Raw genomic sequence first — 21,833 nt, 5'->3', positions numbered from 1 at the left:
GGAGAAAGGAATAATTATACGGTTTATGACACGCCGAGTGTCGTAACGGGAAGGATTCCTGGCGGCCGTAACGCTTCTTACGCGTCCTTCGTTATCCCGTTTAGTTCCGCACCGTTGTAAATCGTCGCAGCGCTTAGGCCAGAGGCTGAGCCTTAAACCACTCGTCGCGCGTTTAATTTTTATGAAAGAAAGACGGTTCGCCTGCCCTGCGAAAGAAAGAAAGATACTTCCAGCTTTGGTCTGCGAGTACTGCAGTGTCATTATCTCTTTGTGCGTAGAGGTCTTTTTAACGGAAATGTCAAGGGACGCCGTAAATTTCGTTTATAGCACTTTTCCTATTTTTCGTACCGCATATGGTCGCGAATCTTTTGTTAAAATTTTAACACAAGGTCCGTGCGAGATTGAGAAAGGCTGGAAAATATTTTGTCATTTTCTCTTCGTTTGTAAAAGCCGCTTATTGTTGATTTCCAGCTACACCTAAAATTCTAAATTTGATATTTCCATTAAAGAAAAATCAATTCGTCACGGAATCTATTATGAAACGTACTAATAAATTTCGTTTTTTTGTGGTTCAAAAATTTCATTGTTAAACAATCCAATATTCGAAATCGATGCCAAATGATGTTGCCAAATGATGTTGCCGTGTGTTACATATTTATAGAACAGTTGTTTCGTGAAAATTCGGAAAGCAGAGTCTTGGGGAAAACCGAGCGGGATTTTGTATTTGAGATACTTGGAACTTTAATATTGATAGAGTCGACTACATCACCCCAGTTAGCAGCTCTTAACTGGCAAACTCGATTGTTAATCACGTCGGTTTACACCGAGATTATCGTACCGCTTCTTGTTTACGCGCTTTTTTTATCGCGAGCGTTAAGATAAACAAGTAGCCTCGCACTTGGCGCTTTATCGGGATTTGCAAGAACGGCGACGGTTAAATTCTATTAACGCCTGCTTACCGGGGAATAATGTAATTCGTGCGAATAGAATTAGTACGGATTAATTCGCGTTAATCCTAGAATGCGCAGATTTCTTTGAGACCCTGTAGTATTCGTTTTCTTTCACGGTATTACCAAAATCTTCGACTAAATCTTTTTCATATATATATCACTGCTTTAATTATCACGAATTTTTATTACGAGATCATGCAGGATTAAGAATGTAAACGAAGGTGGACGAAGTAATCATCTCATTTTCTTGAAGACAACCGATTTTTTAAAAACTTTTCGTGACTTGTTCTAATTTTGTCATCGATAATAATTGACCTTTAAATGCGCAATTTTTCGTGGCATTTATTTTTAAAATAAATGATGATTTTCTGGGCTTTTCCATCCAGAAAAGAAAGAAGGGCCAGAGAAGGCCCTTTAGGTGTGCAAAGTCGCGCGTTTTCATCAGTTCGAACTTCATAAGGGACATGGAGCATTGAAAAGTCGCTTTGCATATATGCAGAGCTGCGCACTTAAGGGTTAAAGAACAAGACGTGTTCTGCTCTATATATTCATCGTCTTGCTTTAAGCTGGAGATGAGCCAATAAGAGCTAGACCGCAGATGCGCGGTGCATAAATATTAATGCCAATATGATTGCTTTTTTAATAATCGCCAAATGTTTTGATTCGCTTTGAATCCTCCTCAATGGCAAACTAAATGAAAGTAACATCAACGGAATGTCCACATTTCATATGTTCGTTGATTATTATCGAAGCAATTGTATATATATCGACATAATCAATTATGCATCTACGATCAATATTTGCTATTTGATTGGCTCTTTTTTATTAAAGAGGTTTTATATCGAAGAATGCCTTTTCATTGTTTCTATTCTTCTCATTAAAAGTTCTTATACTAAGAGTTATTCATTATAACATCACTAATAGTTTATCTTAATGTTATCTTTTGCATCAGTTTGTTATAACATCGCCAATAGCTTATCTTAATGTTATCTCTTGTCTCATTAACAAAACAAAATATCGTTTTTAATAATGGTAATGTTGTCGCTTATGTTTTATCGTAATTTATTTTAATAGCGTTTACGCAAAAGAGAGTCATTTGTATGAGTTATGCAGCAAGTACACGCAGCATATAAAGTGATTTGATAATGGAGATAGTGAGAAAGTATATACAAAGTATACACCAAAATTTATATAATTTTGTTGGGATAATTTTGTTGGGCAACTTTGAACTTTTTTTTTTAAATTATTATTAATTAATTATAATTAATTAGCCTTGGTATAATATTTTCGTCTCAAAATGATCACACAGGAATCTGTCTCATTAACGGATGTCCAGTCTGGAACACCCTGCATATCTATCTTATATAATATACATATAAATATATCATATATTTTATATATGTATTATTATATATGAAACATCTAAAAAGTACACATCTATTTCAGCAGATCGAGAGAACAAAACGAGAGAGAAAGGTTTTAAATAAACGCGATAAAAATTTGGAGCTTGGATATCGAAGATCTTTCAAAATGGGCATCAATAATTGCGTGAAATTACGCTACGAAATAATTATACGGTCTAAATATCATAAATACTTTCTTAAAGTAATGCAAATGGAGGTCTTGAAAGTTTAAGCCGGGTTTCGCGCCCGGCTCGGCTCGGCTCGGCGAGCCGCCATGTTGGAACAGTTCAGCGCGGCCAATCGGGCAGTCGGACGCGCGGTCAGGTGACTTGAGACTTCCCGCGCGCGACGAGCACTCCGCGGTTCGCGAAACGCGATACCGGACGCGCGCGCGGTTCCTTCCCTCGGTTTTCGCGACAGTTTATAAATAAGCTTGCAATAAACTTCGCCGGAGCCCGACGCCGCCGTCGCGGCTGCACCGCGTAGCGTCTCCGTCGCGCGTGCAGATCGTCGGCTTCGAGGAGGCTTGCTCGCTCGCTCGCGAAGAGAGGAACGCATCGAGGAACGTAGCGAGGGATGATCGTCGTTAATGGCGTCTCGTGACGACGCGTCTCGAGGAGCGATCGAAGGTAGGTGCACGGGGTAGCGAGCGAGACCGTGCTCCGGAAAACGTAGGTATCCTGTAGTTTGCGAGGACATTCCACGGTTAGAAGGACGAATATCATGTCCGAGTAATAATTGCGCTCTAACGAGGTTCTCTGGTAATCTCTGCGGATTTCTATATACGTGTCTTCTTATACGACTTTGCTGTATAGAGAGACCTGCGATTTCGTATTTAGTTGTTACATATTGTGCCAATTCCTTTTAGTGACACAAGTCGACACAAACATCGTTCTATCCTTCTTGGCATTCAATGAATAACAAAGACAGAACGACACTTGTGTCGACTTGTGTCACTAAAAGAAATTGGCCTGCCATTTGCTGAACGAGCTTATACGTGCAGTTTGAGTTCTCAAAAGCGTCGAGGCCCCAAAATGTATCTTGAACCTACGACATACGCATAGCTAGTTCTCTGTAGCAACGGTATCTGGATAGTTCCAATATGGCGGCGGGTGAAGCCGGGCGGTTCGAAATTGAGGGAGGGATCGTTTCACGAGAGATCGATTCACTCTATATATCGATTGACAAAACATAGAGCGATATCTTGTTGTTCTATGGCTGCCGTTCGCTTTGGGCGCTTTCGCGCCGAAAGCGTCAGTCTATCTTTATTGCTCATTACATGGTGAAAAAAGATGGAGTGATACTTTCAGCACGAAAGCACCCAAAGCGAACGCAGCCTATATAAAAGAGAATTAGAGGGAAGGCAAAGTTGCCAATCTTAAACTGCCAATTTCCGACTCGTAGAGTGCTCGGTGTAGAAGAGGGAAAAAAATGGAAAAGAAATCCGATCGGAACGAGGGCAATTAAGACCAATTCCCGTAAGCCTCTTAATTAGTAGCGAGTTTGGCGTAAAGAGAGGAATTGCTAAACATTCCTGGCTTCCGCTTTTACGCTCAACTCTCTTCGGTTTCAATTCGAACGCGCGGATACGTTCTGAGCGGCGTGAAACACGTAAATTAGGCTCAATTGTCAGCGGACCGAAACCGAAGGACCGTGTGAATGCTTATAAAAAAAAAAAAATTCGTTCCGCCGAACAGGCCTTTACTTTCGCGCGACGCGCGCCTCCGCGGGAATATTCCGTTTGTTTACGTCAACGGCAGCCTTCGCGCGCGGATTGCAAGCGAGCGAGCGAGAGAACAGTCGACTCGACTGAGTCGAAGTCGAGTGACAGAAGGGGAGAGAGGGAGAAAGAAAGAGAGAAAGAGACGGGAGATCGACTCGAGCGACTGTCGGCTGCATTCGGCGCACTTTCACTCGAGCGATACGAGCGAGGCGCGCGCGAGCGCGATTTCGGCGTCGTTGAATCGCAACAGATTTCGCGCGGAAGATCGACAATCGCGGGCTCGACAGGCGGTTCGCGCGTTGTCGCCGGTGGTAATCGGCGGTACGAAACCGAGGGAGAGTCTCGACCGCGTCTCGAAATGTAGAAAACGCGCTATAGCGAGCGTCGCGCGAATCGTGGAACGATCCGTCGCGCGTCGCGTCTTCTGCTACTAGGTGGGGGGAGGGGGGAGGGGATTGACAGACGGCCATGTTTGGTAGCGGCGGCCGCACGTGTCGACGCGGCCAGTCGCGGCCAGATGGTGCACGTGCGCGCACGTGCGTAGACCGAGAGAGAGAGAGAGAGTGAGAGAGGGAGAGAGGAAAGTTGAGAACCCGTCGAATTTTGTCCGCAGGTGTAGGCGAGACCGGCAAGGACGAGTGGGCCGAAGGTATTCCGGGGCGAGTCGACGAGGCGACGCCGCCGTCGCGACGCCACATCTGGTGATCGCGAGGCGACGGGAAGAGCGAGCGAAGTTGGAGAGGAAGGAGACACCCCGCGCGCGGCGTTCGCGCACGCGTGCTGGCGCAGTCGATCAGTCAACCGGTGGCGAACGTCATCCGCTTCTTGGAATTTCTCCGGCGGAGCCCCGCGATCGAGTTCCGTCCGAGTGCCGAATCGTGTATACGCGCGCGAACAGTGTCCTTCGCGGCGACGAGTTTGTTTGTTGTTACCGCGACGCGCGGTATACGCCGTCGTCCGTGTTGAAAGTGCCGCGCGCGCGACTCGCCGTGACGATCGTCGCGCGCCGCCGATCAGTCCACTTCCGGCGTTTACGTTCGGCGCCGAGGGAAATTGGAACGAGCCCCACTGGGGTCTTTAAACGGACGTTATACATATGCGCGCGACTGAATTTCTCGCGGAAGGGACAGAGACGCGAAGTTCGTCGGCGATAATCGCGGAGAAATAACGCGCGAGTTTTCCAGAGTGTTGATTGTTGAATTGTTGACAGAAAAAGACTGAAAGAGGTAGGCAGCAGAGACGGGGACTTACGAAAGAAGGTACGTGCATCGATACCCAGAAGAAGAGAAACATCGAGGTTACTACAACGAAGAGGTCGATGAGAGAAGAAAGCGGAGTACGATACGAGGAAGAAGAGTGAGAAAAGAAATAAGACACCGACCTAAAGGAAGAAGAGTGACTATCCTCGTATTCCTCGAGACTTTCCGCGTGTTTTTCCGTTCGGCACGGGAGATTGATTTTTTTCCGCGGATTTGTCGGTGAGCCGCGATCGCACGCGATCATTCTTGTCTCGCCAAACGTCGTCGTCGTGGCGCCTGTTGCTGTCATTGTCGCCGGGACGATGTGTCGCGCGTGTAACAATCGCCAAGGTAAAACGTCGTCTCCCGACTACCGGTAGTAGATCATCGGCGGTGAATGGAGAGCTAACGCGGCGTGGATCAGATCGCACGTACAATTAATGCAAAGTGATGCAGTGCCGTAGTGTCAGTGACCAGTGCCACGTGCCCGTTGTTTGGATTACTTGAAGATGCCTTCGAACGGCGGTGGATATTATGACGACAGGAATCCTCTGCTCAAGGGCACCTTATCGAGGTGAGTACTGGCTTTGTTCGTTCCTCGATCGGCTCGAAATCGATCGTAAGCGCTTTAAACTCGGCAAGCTCGGTACTCTGCCATTTTTTAATAAAAAGTTGCCAGTAGTCGTTATCGCAAGAAACGATAACGGAGATTTTTTGGGATGAAGATTACACGTCTAAACAGAGGATGAACTTCTAATTGATACCTTTAAAAATTAAAATTTTATAATATAATGAAGTTTATATGAGATAAATTTTGGAACAGCCGACAAATTTTATTTGACCATAAACAATTTTGAAATTGGTGGACGGTGATATCCGTAATACGCAATAATTAATGGTTAAATTATTAAAAATAAAACTGTTATTATTATAATATATATAAATCTGAGTTTCATTATTAATTCTCATAATTAATCTTCATAATCTGATTTCTCTAATAGCCGAATGATAATGGAAAATCATGATAGTACCATTGCCGTGTTTAAAATGTTAATTTGTAAAATCCGCTACCAGCTGCTTAATTTTATGGTCATTGATACGTACATCCTCCTTCGATATCTTGTTTTCGTGTATTTTCGAAGCGGAAGAGCGCGAGATACATTTGATTATTTTCTACTTGAAATGTGCATAAAGAGAGAAGCAGCACTGAGAAAGAGAGAGGGAGAGAGTCGCTTCTTGCGATCGCAGAGTGAAAAGCACGTTCCAGCAATAGATGTGCAGTTTGAGAGTTAACAAACTAACGGTCAGCATTCTCTCAGTGCACGTTCACACACGGTGCGCTATCTAATACAGCACCCTTATTTACACGGTATATACAGCGTCTATGTCCCCGGTAAAATTTAGAATTTAGACAGAGGATAAAGAGCCCACGCTAGCAGCTGTAAACGAGAACGCGGCGCAAAGTGTCAATATCATTTGCATACGCCTGTTGAAATTTTTAATATTTTCCCAATATTTGAAAATATCCATATCTCCTTTTATCACAATATACCACGCCGCTATGATCGCGCAGTAATAGCGGTAAATCGGTGACCAACCTTTGCTTATCGACTTTTCAATTATCGTCAATAACAACTATCATTGACAGATTGAAATACACGGCACGTAAGCTGTAGCTCGGGGCTTTATATTTACAAGAAGCTGCGAGTCAAAAGTGCTTTCTTTAATATTTAACATTTATTCTCTAATATTTAATATTTAATATTTATTCTTTATTCTTTAATATTTATGCTTATCTGATATTATTCGAAAGATAAAACGTCTCGTCGACATCGCAGATAGCGCCGGAAAGCCACACGATGAATCGCAATTTAAATCCGTTACTCGCTTTGCAGGCCGCATTTAGATCGCGTTCAGCATTTACGTCCGGTTTCGTCCAACATTTTCGGCGCACGGTTCTTAAAAACGACGACGGCCTCGACCGGCGCGATGCACGACATCGCGTTATGTCGGTGCATTCGCAACCGTTGTCCTTGGCGCGGCCCTGTTAAATGCAAAATAGCGAACGAAGGGCAGTTCGTGTCGATATCCGACTTGTGTCTGGTTTACGCACGTATATCTCTGCCGCACGTGTGCGACTTGTGTGCGCAGCCAGCCTCGATGCACCACGGTCGAGCACGCATGCATGCGGCCTTTAATTTATCTCTGAAATGTCGAAAATCGATTCGTGAAGCAAAGTGGAGCAAATGCGGTAATCAGTTTAATAATGATCAATTATTATTAACAGATAGCGAGACTATAATTAAGACGAATAGCAAAACGAAAGGTTAAACTTTCATAATCATCAAGATAAATAAAAAATAAATAAAAAATTAAAGGGGGTAATGCTTAATAATATAAGTAGTACATTAAATTAAGTGTAGGATACAAACAAAATATTTATCTTATCTATAGATATATTATTTACGAAAGACATTAATTTTTCTTTTTTTTTTATTCCTATTTGATCGCAATTCTTTGTCGATATGGATACTCGCGTGGTATAAGTCTAATGCTCCGTGTAAGTAATGCAAAATGTGTATCGTGACTCGTGACTCAATGAATCGTCTCGTAAAGCGCGTGATGATTGCGGTATCGCCGAGTGTCGGGTTCATATACATATACGTACGCACATTTCGCATGTCGGCTCCGTTGTTAACGACGAGATACTCGCAATACGATGTGCTCGCAGTATCAGCCGGCATGGCACTTGGGACAATACTCACGTAAGCGTCGTCACGGCTGTCCTCGAATTTCACAAAATAACACGGAGGCTTTACGCGGTGACTTATATTCAATGTAAACGTAATTAACGACCGCGCAGCTGGTGGAATAATAATTTTGCTGTTTGCACGCCTCCCTGCTGGAAATATTCGCGCCCGGAATATCGCCATGGGGCGGACTCGATTACCGCCATAGGTATACCATATGTTCCTCGTTGATCCTAGACACACAAAATGATAGTCGACACACAGTTGAGTCTATCCACGTGTAATCGATTTCAAATTAATTAAGAGAACATCGCGAACGAAGCTTTTTTTTCGCTGTTAAAGAACATTCTGTATATGTTTAAGTCAATATGAATTTTATAATGGTTTTCTGTTTAATATTAATAGAATTTAATAATCGCATTAAATTATCATCAATTGATTGTATTATTAGTGAGAGCTGCTATCAAATGCCTCCGCTATTAATTTAAATAATTTAATCTGAATTAATAATGGCATTTACTATTAAAATATGTAGATTTCACGAAATCGATATATGTATAAAGATTTCTGGCCGGCGAGTTTTTTTTTCTTAACTTTCTCGATGTTAGATAAGTTAGTGAGATACCGGTAATTCCACGACTCCGTTGAATCCTCAAATCGTCGCGGTGGAACGGAGAGAAAGTTAGTTCGAACGAATCCGGCCGATGACAATAATAACTCAATAACGAGACAAGTTCGAGCGAGTTCTATTCCCGATTCCGCCGAAAGAACCGTTTCGAGTGACGCGCCTGTCAATGAAAATCGCAGGCGTGGAATTCCTTTCACCATCGCGCGATTATCGTTTCGCTTCGAAGGAGGTTCCTTCGAGACGACTCTCGCTTAGGTACGACGTGGATCGATTTTTCGCGGCACAATTAACCCGTTAAATATCAATCGAAACCGAAATATTAATTACGTTGATTGGTAATTATCATGGTCTCCTGCAACATATGCGCGATGCATAGAAAGTTTGATATACCTACATATCTATATCCCTTCTTTGCATTATTTTAAATAATTATTATTCACGTATTTCTAATCTAATTTAATTATTGATTATATATATATTTTATATTTATATAGGTTTCATTATGATGTCTGATAGAGATGCATTTGGTAAACAAGAATTGAACCATTGAAAATTGAAAAGTAACCTTCTTTCTACCAGAAAATTTAATTGGATGTTCTTTGCTCTTCGTAATATTTTGAAATATTATTAATTAAATATCTTGGTGCAATATTATTGTCCGGAAGCAAAGTTCTATTAAAACTTATTTAAGATTAGCTGAAGAGTAAGGCTCTTATGCACAAGTATTTTTAAATAAACATTAAATTGGCAAAATCCAGTAATCATCAATATATTAATTTATTAGATATAATTAAAATTTATGAAAGCAATCGAGAAAGCAATATAATTGTAATTAATACAAGATATCTCCATTACTATTATACAACATTTTAATAAAAGCGATCTCATCATATTAACAAGTTGATTACGATAGCAAATTGTTTTTATTATTACGTGCAAGTTATTTAAATTTGTGTATCACAGAGAAACTTTTCTCTGTTTTTTGTCCTTTTAATATATTCAAAAATAAATTCTCTTAAATAATTACTTTTTTTATCTTTAAAAAATTTAAATTATGGACATCTAATAGTGAACCTTGAATTACAAGCAACAAAGATAACCGAAAAAGATTGTTTGTTCTAACAATTTTTTTCAACGTACGCTGATAAAGATAATTTAATCCATGAATAAATTGTTAGTAACCCATGTAGTATAGCCGCAACGAAAATAATTGATTTTTTAAGCAGAATTTACTTGAGATATTATTTCTGTATTCATATTAAAAATGCTCGATTTTTCATCGATTGAAAACATCGTAAATACAAATTTTATGTCCGCTTAATAGTAAAGAATTAATTATAAGCGATTGTTTGTAATTTAACTCTTAGTGTTAGTCACTTACAATTAAGTACTTATGAATTCTGTATATTTGTTAGTTTTACTCGAAGAAAAATCGAACATTTTTTACACAGATATGGAAATAGTATCTAAAATTAATTTCACTTAGCAATCTATTATTTTTGTCGTGTCTGTGGCTTTATTTATATCGTAGTACATCAATATTATATTATAGTAATACAATACATCAATATATGAAGTTCGTGAAACGTTATTTATAAACACTTGTCAGCTTTCCGACAAATTATATTTTAATCGGCGAAAAATTGAAAGCGCGATGCAAAATATTTGACTCTAATTTAAGCATCGTTAGAGAAATATTTATCTCCCCTAAATATCGTATAATGAGACAGCCAATTTATAATATCCATATTCTCTATCTCTTTAATTTCTATTTTAAATACATAAATGGAGCTAAATATTTGCTTTTCGATAAATAACCACCGACTCGATATGTTTATGACTTATAATAATTGGAGATAATTAATCTGCGCTAATAACCTTTGATCTGTTATCATAGAAATAATCACGTTTGGTATCTCCTGATACTTATCGCAATCGCGACGTTTAAAAGAATAATAACGTTTGACTTAATTGACATTTAGACAGAATCATTTAATATAAAATGTATTGCTACGAAATAAAGTTTCTTTTTTTAAAGCGCAAAAATTAGGAAAAATAAGTGATACATAATAAATCAAGTTACGCAAATATTTTTACGATTAAAATAAATTATATTTCTCAAACGCGAATACTAGATTTGACGATATTCTTTAAGAGTGAGAGAATTAATTAATTAAATATAAACTTTTATTACGAAAAAGAATTAAATAATTTGCGTGCAATCGTTGAAAAATCTGCTAGTAATAATACTTATTATACAAGATATGCATTACACTCGTACAGATACACACGTATATATTCATGTACATACGAATCAAATTGTGCCGGTGTGCTCGTCGCATCGAGATTCACGTAACGATTTCTCCATTAGTCTTCGAAATCCAACTCTCGAGCGGAATTAATCATCTTGGCGACGACGTTAGCGAGTCTTCGCAATACGAAGCGTAACGTCCGCGATAATGACTACATTCCGAGGAGAATCGAGTACCTATATATTCGACGTGTATAAACGTGTATTTCTCGTCACTACACATAAAATATTTCGTAGCGGCCGTGTTTGGCTGGTACGAGACTCTCGGCACGGAGTTAAAGCCCATTGTTTACGTTACGCGGTTGCCTTGATGTTTTTGCGCGACTCGCAGGCGGATACCCGGGCGGGCAGGTGGGGGGGGGGGGGGGGGCGAGCCGCGTGACGACGCATTATCCCTCGAGACGTTAGAGCGACAAGGTGCGAAGAGAGCGCGTTGCGATATACATCTCAAACGCGATCGCGTTCCCTATACGAAAAGTCGACGATGATCGGTACGCGCGGCCGCCCGACTCTTCCGCGTTCGACGACTCGTAAGCGTTATCGGGACGGTCGTTCGTCGAGACGAATGTATCTCACGCAATTGATCTACTCGAGGTATAATAGCATGCCTGCCTATCGTATTGAAACTCCGGAAAACGCGCGAGTCGTCGGATCGAGAAATCCTCGAGCAACGAAAAGATGTGATACGCCGATTGTTGACGGAATTTATGCGTTCGAAATGTATTGAATCTCGATTAAAATTTGTCGAATGGTCTCTTTGTCTCGTGTACTCGTTAACTCGACTTTATGAATCGCGTTGCGTGATATCCAAGGTCCTGCGCATCGAGTGATTTTTCAGTCATTTGTTCCGCTTGAGACTGGAGATTCATTTAATTCACGAGACGACGACGTCGCGGATGTCGAGCGATCGTACTCGCGTACTGTGATCCTATTTCTTTCGTCGTAGGATAATAAGATGTGCTGCGTCACGTGCGACCAACGTCGCGAGTGCCGCGCAAAGCGAGCGCCGAGTTGATCTGATCTAATTAGCGCACGCACAATCGTAATTAATTCGTGTTTTCGCGAGTGTTGTGGGAGTGCAATGAAGACACCTGAGAGGAGGAGGAGCTGGCCTGGGAGGCGTCGGGCGTCGGCGGAGCAACGATAAGGTAATTATTTGTTTTTTATTTTTTACTTGAATTATTGATATAAATTAGATTTTTCTATTTATCGAATTTCACAAAAGTTTATATTTAAGAATTTTATATTAAGAAAGAGATTTTTTACCGAAAATCATAGAATTATTTTACGCGTACAGTAATTATTTATCGCCGATGTTAACTTTTTTTGGACGCTTCTATAATTTGCATATATTCTTTATTTTTCAGTTCAACGCAGTTACTACTGCAACACTCCGCTGCTTCGCGTCGGATCGGTGAGTGCTAAATTTTTTATTTGGAGCAATGGATCTGTGGAAGTTAATTAATTTAAGATGTATTCAAATATATGTATATTATTGTATATATTTATTTCCAATCAGATAGATATAATATTTCACAGATTTATTGTTGCGAAATGGATAGGCTAGGACGGATTAATATTAATATTCAATTCTGGAATGTGCGTGATCATCTATCGCGATTTGTGATCTCTACAAGGATGCGCATGCTTATATTTATTAACATGTTTGGTGTATGATAGACACTAATTGCAAAATTAGTTTGATTAGAATAAGTATGAATCTCGGTATGAATATAAATATGATACGAAATATTTAACTTGCAAACTTGGCAAAAAGTAATGAATAATGGAGTAGCGATTTTATTCGCAAAGAAAAATTGTTTTTAAATCTGATAAAAATGTTACATCTTATACTTTTTGCCAAGCATTCTATAAAGTAATATAAACAGGTCAAATTTTAGTAAAATACAATTGATGGCACTATGAAGATGTGATAATTAATAATATTATTTTCTAATATCAAACGTATATAATAATTGATTAAAATTTTTTAGTTTATTATCTAGATAAATAATAAAATAGAATGATAGAAGAGAGGAATTAAAGTATAACACGAATGAAATACGAATATTTTTGGAATACAAAACTTCGTCATGGTGTTCATATCTCATAGACGATATATTACTATTTTTCAGGGAGTCAGAAGAAAATAATTACGTTTTGTGTCTATTTAATAAATGGAAATATGCAGAAATATGTGAAATAAAAATATATATGAAACAAAATTAAATATCTACGAAATACGATACAGGAAACGCGTGTTTTTGAGTATGTTATTTTCTCCTTCCAAATATCGCTTTAACAGACTTCAAAGTCTGCGTTTGGTCTCTCTAGACTTTGGTCCAGAGTTGAATATTATATACAAACTGTTGCAGGAAATTAATACTCTTGTCAGATAGTATTTTCAGTATACATTTCACAAACATATATGAAAAAACGAGCGTGTTTCAATTAATTTCTTTAATAAAAGAATGTGCTAACTGGTGCTAACAGAGTTATTGTATCCTATCTTCACAATTTTATTCTAATCTTACATAGCCTATCCATTCATATTTATTAATAATAATTTGACTTGACTATCGTTCTCGCATTTGTTCGAAGCAGAGATAAATTATATGAAACGTGAGAAATGTTCGCAGAACGCAGAACGGACTGATTTTTCGCGTACGGTATCGCGTCTTTTTCTACGCTCAATCCCGTAATGACGGTCGATGAAATTAAATCCTCGGCGGCGCGGAGTGCATTCTCTCACTCGGCTAACGAGCTTTCGCGTTTGTTCAATTTCATGCGTGCGGAATATGTCGAGCGTATATACGCGCGGCGGTAGGTACCTACATACGCATACATAGATAGAGAACGCGAGAGCAACGAAGGGGGAAAAGAGCGCGCTGGCGCCGCCCTTCTGTTCTCATTATCGTGCACGGCGATAGGGCGCCAAGAGGACGCGGGGACCCTTTGCGGCATTTTCTCTATTTAATGCCCCCTTCGGACTCTCGCAGGCCGTATAAACTAATATCGATTCGCACATTCGCGGCAAATTGCGAGGATATAAGGTAATTGAACGAAATTAGGGGGTGGATAATCGAACGTCCAAGTTTTTTGTGGAAATTACGAGTGATTCCCCTCCGCGGCTCTCGAGTCTCTCGACGCACACTTGCGTAAGTCGCACGGTTTATTCGTCGCCGCGTATAAAGTTGCACTTTTTTTTCATTCGGCGAAATTAAGAGGCGTATAATTTGAATGAGCTTTTTATGCGGCCTCTCGAGACGCGCGCGCGAGAGTCTCAGCATATTATACCCGCGAAGAAACAAAGTCTGCTTTCTCAGCTGCTCTTTCTATACAGCCATGTTTTTTTGCTTTAAACTGCACGCCGCATTTACTGTATGCAAACATAAGCGCGTCGTCGTCTCTTTTAGGATTTTATATATGCGTAATGTATTAATGCTGAACATAATTAAAACACGGGGATATTACAAATTCTTACTTTTAAACTTTCTCTTAGTTCTGAAACTAAAAATATATGAGGTATTTCATCTTCGAAAAATTATGTATACGAGACACAATGCGCATTATCTCTTATAGAATTCCATAAATAGATATAACATTTTTATAAATTCATTTTGTGAAACGGTTACGTTATTTTCCACTTTGCGCGTTTAATACCAGGCGCGAGTCAAGCGTGAAACGTGGAAAGAGGGGAAAACGGAGAGAAAAGACGGGTGGGAGGAGACGACGGCGCCGTGTTTCTTTTCTCATTATCGTAGCCGCAGGGTTCCGACACTCTGAAACGCCGTTAGTACGTTGACCTATTTTCCGCCCTCTAATCTTTCTCGTATCTCCGCCATCGTCGATTGTGTGACAGTTTTAACTGAATATCAGAGAATTATTTCGTATCTAAAAAGAACTTTCTCATTTTGAGCAGGAGACATCCTGTAATCAGATATTTATCAATGGACATTCATCATCTTTGTTCGATTTGTTTCAAAGAGTTTCGATGTTATAATAGTAATTACATCAAAATTAATTATATTTATTTCGGAACAATTGAGAGTTGCTCAGAACATCGTAAAAAGCCGAAGTTTTTATTTCAGCAGCGATTAAAAAGATGATTTAATAAATAACTGTAATTTTGCGATAGTCCGTCGCGACGCAGTAATTTCTGCTCGGAGCTAAAATATCACCCGCGATATATCCTGCGTGCGGAACGCGACTTTATAAGTTATTGCACAAGAATGCGCTTTGATTTCTCTTTTTTATTATCGCGTGATGTCAGGACGCGTTCCCGAGACGTTTTCGCCCGCTATCGGGCGGGTGGTGGAGGAGAGCCGCCGAGCGGCAAAAGTGATCGAGTTGGCTCCGACACGAAACGCAAACGGGCGACACGAAAAAAAGAGATTTTTCCTCCTGACTTGGGTCAGGTTAGGAGTTAGTCGAATAAGGGGCGGGCTTATCGAGCGCACGCATCGTCACGCTTCGGGCATAGCTTCGAAAACTTCGGAGCCCCGAGCCCGAGCGGCTATATACGCTCAGATTAAAGTTATTTTCCCTCCATACGTGACAATTATACGAGATACCGTCTTATAACTTTACGTGTCTTCGCGTCCAATTTGGAACGATATTCTTTAAAACGATGTTCCGCCTACGAGCAACTACGAGTTCTTTAAGTGCTTCGCGAAGTTTCTCCGAAATATTATTTCTCTCAAATTTGATCTCTTTCTTCTTTTTTAATTGTTTTAATTAATTAAGGAGATGCGTCGTGTGCACAAGCATTTATTTATTGTCCTTTTATGAATCTCTTTGCTACTCGGAAGTGTTTTTTTTTCTACGATTCTAACGTTGTTCTCATCTTTTTTGTCGCGACGCGAGTTAATCATGGCAATCTTCGTTAAAAATTGCTAGCCGAATACGCAACTTCGACTGATAAGTACATACGAATCGGGGGGAAAAAAAAAGAAAAAGAACTCGTATGCATAATGTTATCTGGGGTTCGCGGTAACACACACAGCGATATATACGTGCGCGTTGATTCGTTGTAAATTGCTTCGAGAAAATATATTCGGTTTGTTAGCGTGTCGGTTGTAGGAGCGAGGTAATTGGAGCGACCGAGAATTCTTTTAAATACGTTTAATTATTTCCAAGCTGCCCGAGTGGTTAATTAAATTTCTGGCTACAATCAGAGGCGAATAAAAAAAATTATTTGATTCTCCGACGGTGAAACTAAACTGAAAGTGTAGTCTGATAACAAAATCGGTCTCCTTGACCCGCAGAATTTTTCCGAGCGATAATCAGCATTCCTGTATAAATTAAAAGGAGTATTCTTCTGTAATATACCGTATAAAACGAGTGCAATTTTTACCTGTTATATATCTGTTACTTTTATTAGTTTTAACAATTGTTTGATGGTTTTTAAGCAAAAACGTTACTCAAAGAATGCTTAATTGACAAGACATTCTTGTCTATGAATAAAGGAAAGATATTAGAATTTTTATAATATGTAAATTAAAAGTGGAAAGAGTGCGCGTCGATCGAAATTGAGTATTGATTTTTATGCGGAAGGAAATTCGTAATTCTTGCTCCAGGTTATAAAAATCGCTATTTAATTTCAGTCGGCTTTTAATTTCGATTTTATATAATTTCTACGCAACGCTAAACACGGAAGGAAATAACGTCGTCTAGTCCGTACCTTATCGAATTGACAATGATTGAATAAAGCGAGGCACTCGCGTGCGCCATCGATAATTCGTAGTCGAAGAGAAAGGCCGTGTAGGCGCTTTCGCCAGTTACTCACCGGTTCCTTCGACTCCGTTGCAAAGTGCGCCGAAACAACGAGACCGTGCAGTAATCCTCTTCGAGAAATGAAACGGCGGCCAGTCGAGGCCGTCGAACTCGTGCAGAAGATCGTGCGACCTTGAGCTCGTGATAATCGTTCGTTGATAAAAACGACAGAACGCGATCGCGATAATCATATCGTCGAATTTTTAAAGAAGCTTTAACGTCTTTTCTCAAAATTTGCATATATTGATTACTGACCGCTTCGATCGAATAAAAGCGAAGAAAATCCCCTTGTTAAAAAGTTAGAGGAAACTTACATTTATTTTAGAATAAATAAAAGCATACAAAACATAATATATAACTATATAGCGTCTTTTCTACTTAATTATGTAATACATGTTTTGCATGTTGATTAAGCTGCTCTTATCACGATATATTTGTCTTATATTGAAGTATTTTTACGAGTATTTTTATTTAAACAACATTTTTCAGATAGACATCAGTAATCTTTTTCAACAGCGTCGATATTATATAATTATGTATGTCTAATACATATAATTATATAGATTATGTATAATTATATATATTGTGTAAAAAGTAGTGTTGCTCCATTTTTGAGTAACGCAATATAACATTCATTTTCCGATAACGTGGTTTCTAGACTTTGCAAATCAATTCTTACCTTGTTTTTCATTATTCTGAACGAGCGATGATTACTCGTCGCAATCCTGTAACTTGACATTTCCTAGAACTTATTAATACGGTGTATGATTCTACGAGGACTGATTTAGGGCGACAGTTTCGAGAATATCTCGCAAAATTGTATGCAATACTGTACGGTGGAGAATATATAATTCGCGAACAGCGCGCGCGCGAGTGCTGTCTCGGACAATGTCGCAACTTGGACGTTTGTAACTAAGCATTAACCGCATAACAAATAAGCCCAATGTATTGATTACGGACGCGTTATTTTCCTCGGCGTTTCCCTCGAGTTACGCGAATACCCCGGCGAAAATTGTTGCAAACGATCGTCCTTTGCCGTAGCAATGAGACTGTAACTGACATGAGACTTTCTGTCAGACTGCTATTAACCGCACGCGATTGATTTCTTCATATGTACGCGCTGTATTAATTATGCAGATTATGCAGATGGCACAGCTGATTGATTGGTCTTCCTCCGAAGTAAGTCTTTGAAAATGTCTTTGCCTGCGGCAACGCCGCGAGTATTGACAATTAATCGTATAATTTTTATTTGCTTAAACACGAGTCTCGTTATATTTAGAATTCTGCACAATATCCCGGAGCTATTGATTTCTTCTCGATTTCTCTCATTTGCGGATTTTTTTAGATTAACACAGATTTCTTCCTGACGAAAATTGGAATGTAACGTAATTTCGCGCAATGCAAATATGCACAATAAAAATCCACAATGCCGTAATGTACCGTGCGTTGCGAGACAGAACGCTTGCTAAAGATTAAACGAAGATTACAGTATTTGGTCGAAAGTCATTAAAGCTTTCTCAATGCGCGTTTAAATAAACGCATTTGTTTACGGACTCACAGTTCGCGATAACTTTGTGGATAGCAGCTACCATGTTATGCGATTATTGGATTTACTCGGCTTTCACAAAGACCGACTTTACTTTTATTCTCGATCGATTGCATCAGACTCTGAAATTTTAGTAGAGCTTATTGTGTGTGCTTTTTACTTTCAACTAAGAAAGAAGAACTTACAAGATGTAAGTCCATTTTACTTTGCTCAGCTGAGTTTAACGGCAATCGGATGCTCGAACCGTGTGGCCCTGGCATTCGTTCGCGTTTCAATGAATCTTATGTGACGAAGATTTGGCGACGCGAATTCCAAAATTCGTTTCGGTGCTCATTTCTGTAATCGGGGCTACCTGCTCGCGCGACGTAATATGTAGAAGGCATCGCTTTACTTGGACATTCTAACGGTCGTTAAGTTTGTGCCACGAGAAGCTGCCGTGCAAATCCAACACTTTCACCGGCGGATTTCTAACGTGGACTCGGCCGTCTTCGGTTGCGTTCACAACTGACGACGAGGCAACCCTCCCGATAATGCACCACGCAATACGATTTTTCAAGTACGCGTTTTGCGTGTGATATATTTTTTTCATTAGCGAGTAGCATAGTGCACAAGTAATTAGTAAAACGGGATCGCGTGTATTTTTCTAATACGGGTAAACTGACTTACTTTCTTCATCGCCAGTAGTACGTTAACCGACTTAAAATTGCAACTTTGCAAGTGACAACAAGTTTCTTAAACGCATTTTTAAACAAGTGCCGATTGTTGATAGAAAATTTAATTTGCGTATACTTTCCGGATGTTTTGCTAGTGAAATTGTAACTGCATAATGCAACAGGTAGAAAAAATAGCAGGGAAGATCGGGATGAATGATTTGTTGCGTGACTTTGTAATTTTCGCCAAGTAATAATTTTGTTTTCTTTTATTCTATATATAGAAATAAATTCTCAAGTCAAGAAATAAGTTGATGAAGTTGTTTCCTGGAAAATATTTTGATAATCTCTGTGCAGATTGATATCTGATACGCTAAATTCTTGAATTAAAAGACTGAAAACAACTTGAAGATTTATCCAGAAGTACAAAAGTAAACGAAATTATTTTATAAGAATTATAAGATTGTATGACAAATTACTCATTTTAATCTATTAGTATCTTTTGTGCACTGCAGTTTCTCCTTTTATATCGAGCACAGCTGTAACTTACAAAAAAACTTTCGAAATTATATTAATATAATTATTATTTCGAAAGTTTTACTTGGGAGAGAAAAAGAGGAAGCTAATAGAAACAAAATAAGACTATTTATTTTGAATGATAGTTCTTTATGTCAATCATTTATTATTTATTATTTTATAATCGTATAAGAAAAATATATTTTTGAGATCGTCGAATGGCTATTTTATAAAAAATTGTTGACTTAGGTAAAAATATTGAGAATGCTAAAAAAAGTTGTTTTCAGTCATTATTTTCTATGAGACTAAGATACATCGTACTTAAATATAGACACTGATAAAAAATGACACGTGTTTCGCATATGTAATAAATTGTGTTTAAAACCAGAAATAATATTTATTCTCGCTTTGCTGCGCCAGTGATAAATAAGTTGTTGACTAAATACCACGGTTTTATATCATCTTTCTGAATTATTCTATAAAAATGTGACAGAGAGAGATCTATTATCACACGGTTGTTCACACGGTAGGCGACAAACTTTCATAGCTACGAAATAACACAGCGCGCGTTTACACATAATATATTTTTAACGCAGGTACATACAGAGTGCCTCTTGGATTTTCTCGCATTTCCTTACCATTTCATTCGTGCACGAATCCTCGAATAAACTCGAAGCGGATTGGTCGTCGGCGAAAACTAGCGGTATATCTCTGTCACCCCTGTATATCCGCGGTAACAGTTTAGCTGTTTACTCGAAAGCGGGTATTTATTCATAACGTAAGACCGTTTGACAGTCGCTTCGCTGACCTGCACTCACTAGCAAATGTAAACCAGCTGATATTATCGCGCCGCTGTCAACCGCGTGCGATCGCGTCTATTCACATAGGTACGTTTTCGCGGATTATATTGCATCACGCTCGCAATAAAGCTCCGCACATAATATCCGGCGTTGATAATCACTGTCGATAAACATATCCAATGAGACCATTAATAGTCGAGAAAATCCACTTCGTCATTTAATTCTGATTTATCGCGTACGCATGAAATTACACGGATTATCGTTTTATTTATTTGTCGGTTAATGATTGATGTAACAAGGCAAGCCGTTATACATTTTACATTTAATTATCTATTTGCTATATTTCGTATTTACATAATGTATGTAATTGCTCAATATAATAATCATTATTTAACGCAATCAATTAAAATATGTTTGGCGAATTTCGTTTGTTTCGGGCCAGCCTCGATCGATTCGCTTTACGAGAATTAAACGAAGGACGATCGCGTTCCGGCGTCGACGGTGGTGAAAGTTACGATCGCCTCCTCGTTCGCGTGTAGATAACATACGTGGCCTCGTTCGTCGCTCTCTTACAGGCGCGGTGTGAACGTCCCCTAACACGAGACAGTAGCATGGCAGTGCAGAGCAGGGACCGTGTCCGAGGGACGCGCGATAGATGGCAAAGTGAGAGAAGGGAAGAGGGTGAAGATACCGGCTAGCCTTACCTCGATAAACGGTTTATACTTACGTCTCATAGGAACACCTGAACTCGTGACAATATATCGCCCTGTGTTCTCGAAGCGAAATGAGCGTCTAACAAACTTACACAATAATTTTTGATTCATGAAGATTCCATTTTTTTTCTTTTGTATGACCAATTAATTTCACCTGGCGATGCTAGATTAAATCTTGATAATTAAATCACTCGTGAAATATTGAGTCTCCGCGAAGTGAAACGGCGCGAAGTGAGACACATCTGAAAAACGACTTAAATCAATAAAGAATTGAAGGCACTTCGAATTGATTTATAGCAAGTACTTGTACAAATGGATTTTACATTTGTCAGATTTCACTCGGTGCATTAGATAAGCGCAGATGAGGTAACAGATAAGAGATTCGCAATCCCATCGACTCGCTGATTGCTCGGTGTTGTGATAAAGAGAGCAAATACTGTCGGGAAGAATAACAAGAAGGAAAAACTTTCCTCTTCATGGCGTTCCGACTGAATGGGCGCGCGCTACGTTCGGCGCGATGGTAACTTTCGGCAAAGTTGATAAATTGTCGGGCGCGGGGTGGCGGGGCGGGGGGCTTTAAAAGGTAAATGGCATACTTCGCGGCCGAGTTATCGGCGGGATTAGCCGCTTAGGAAGCGGCACGAAGAAAAGAAGTTTGACGGCGGCGGCGGGAAGGAAGCTCCGCGTTGAAAGTAGGTCTCCCCGGGGAGCAGACTGGTCCCCGCGTAATACTGTCTCGCAACGTTCCACTGACGATATTTCCTAGAAATATGAATGGCGAGATGCGCCGGTATACGGTTTTCTGCGTGATATGGAAAAGATTACTCCCT

General features: G+C 39.6%; 1 protein-coding gene across 1 annotated transcript in view; it reads left to right on the top strand.

Moving 5' to 3' along the window:
- Lilli (AF4/FMR2 family member lilliputian) overlaps nt 1–21,833 on the top strand; it is a 196,790-nt gene that overhangs the window by 6,788 nt on the left and 168,169 nt on the right. Inside the window, exon 2 of the mRNA XM_071784937.1 lies at nt 4,690–5,888. Coding sequence (XP_071641038.1) covers nt 5,824–5,888 — 65 coding nt within the window. The 5' untranslated portion in view covers nt 4,690–5,823. The remainder of the gene's footprint in view (nt 1–4,689; nt 5,889–21,833) is intronic.

This window comes from Temnothorax longispinosus, chromosome 8 (assembly GCF_030848805.1).
Source record: "Temnothorax longispinosus isolate EJ_2023e chromosome 8, Tlon_JGU_v1, whole genome shotgun sequence".
Classification (NCBI taxonomy): domain Eukaryota; kingdom Metazoa; phylum Arthropoda; class Insecta; order Hymenoptera; family Formicidae; genus Temnothorax; species Temnothorax longispinosus.
Note: the sequence above shows the minus strand (reverse complement) of the source record. Positions and strands in the feature narration are given on the sequence as shown.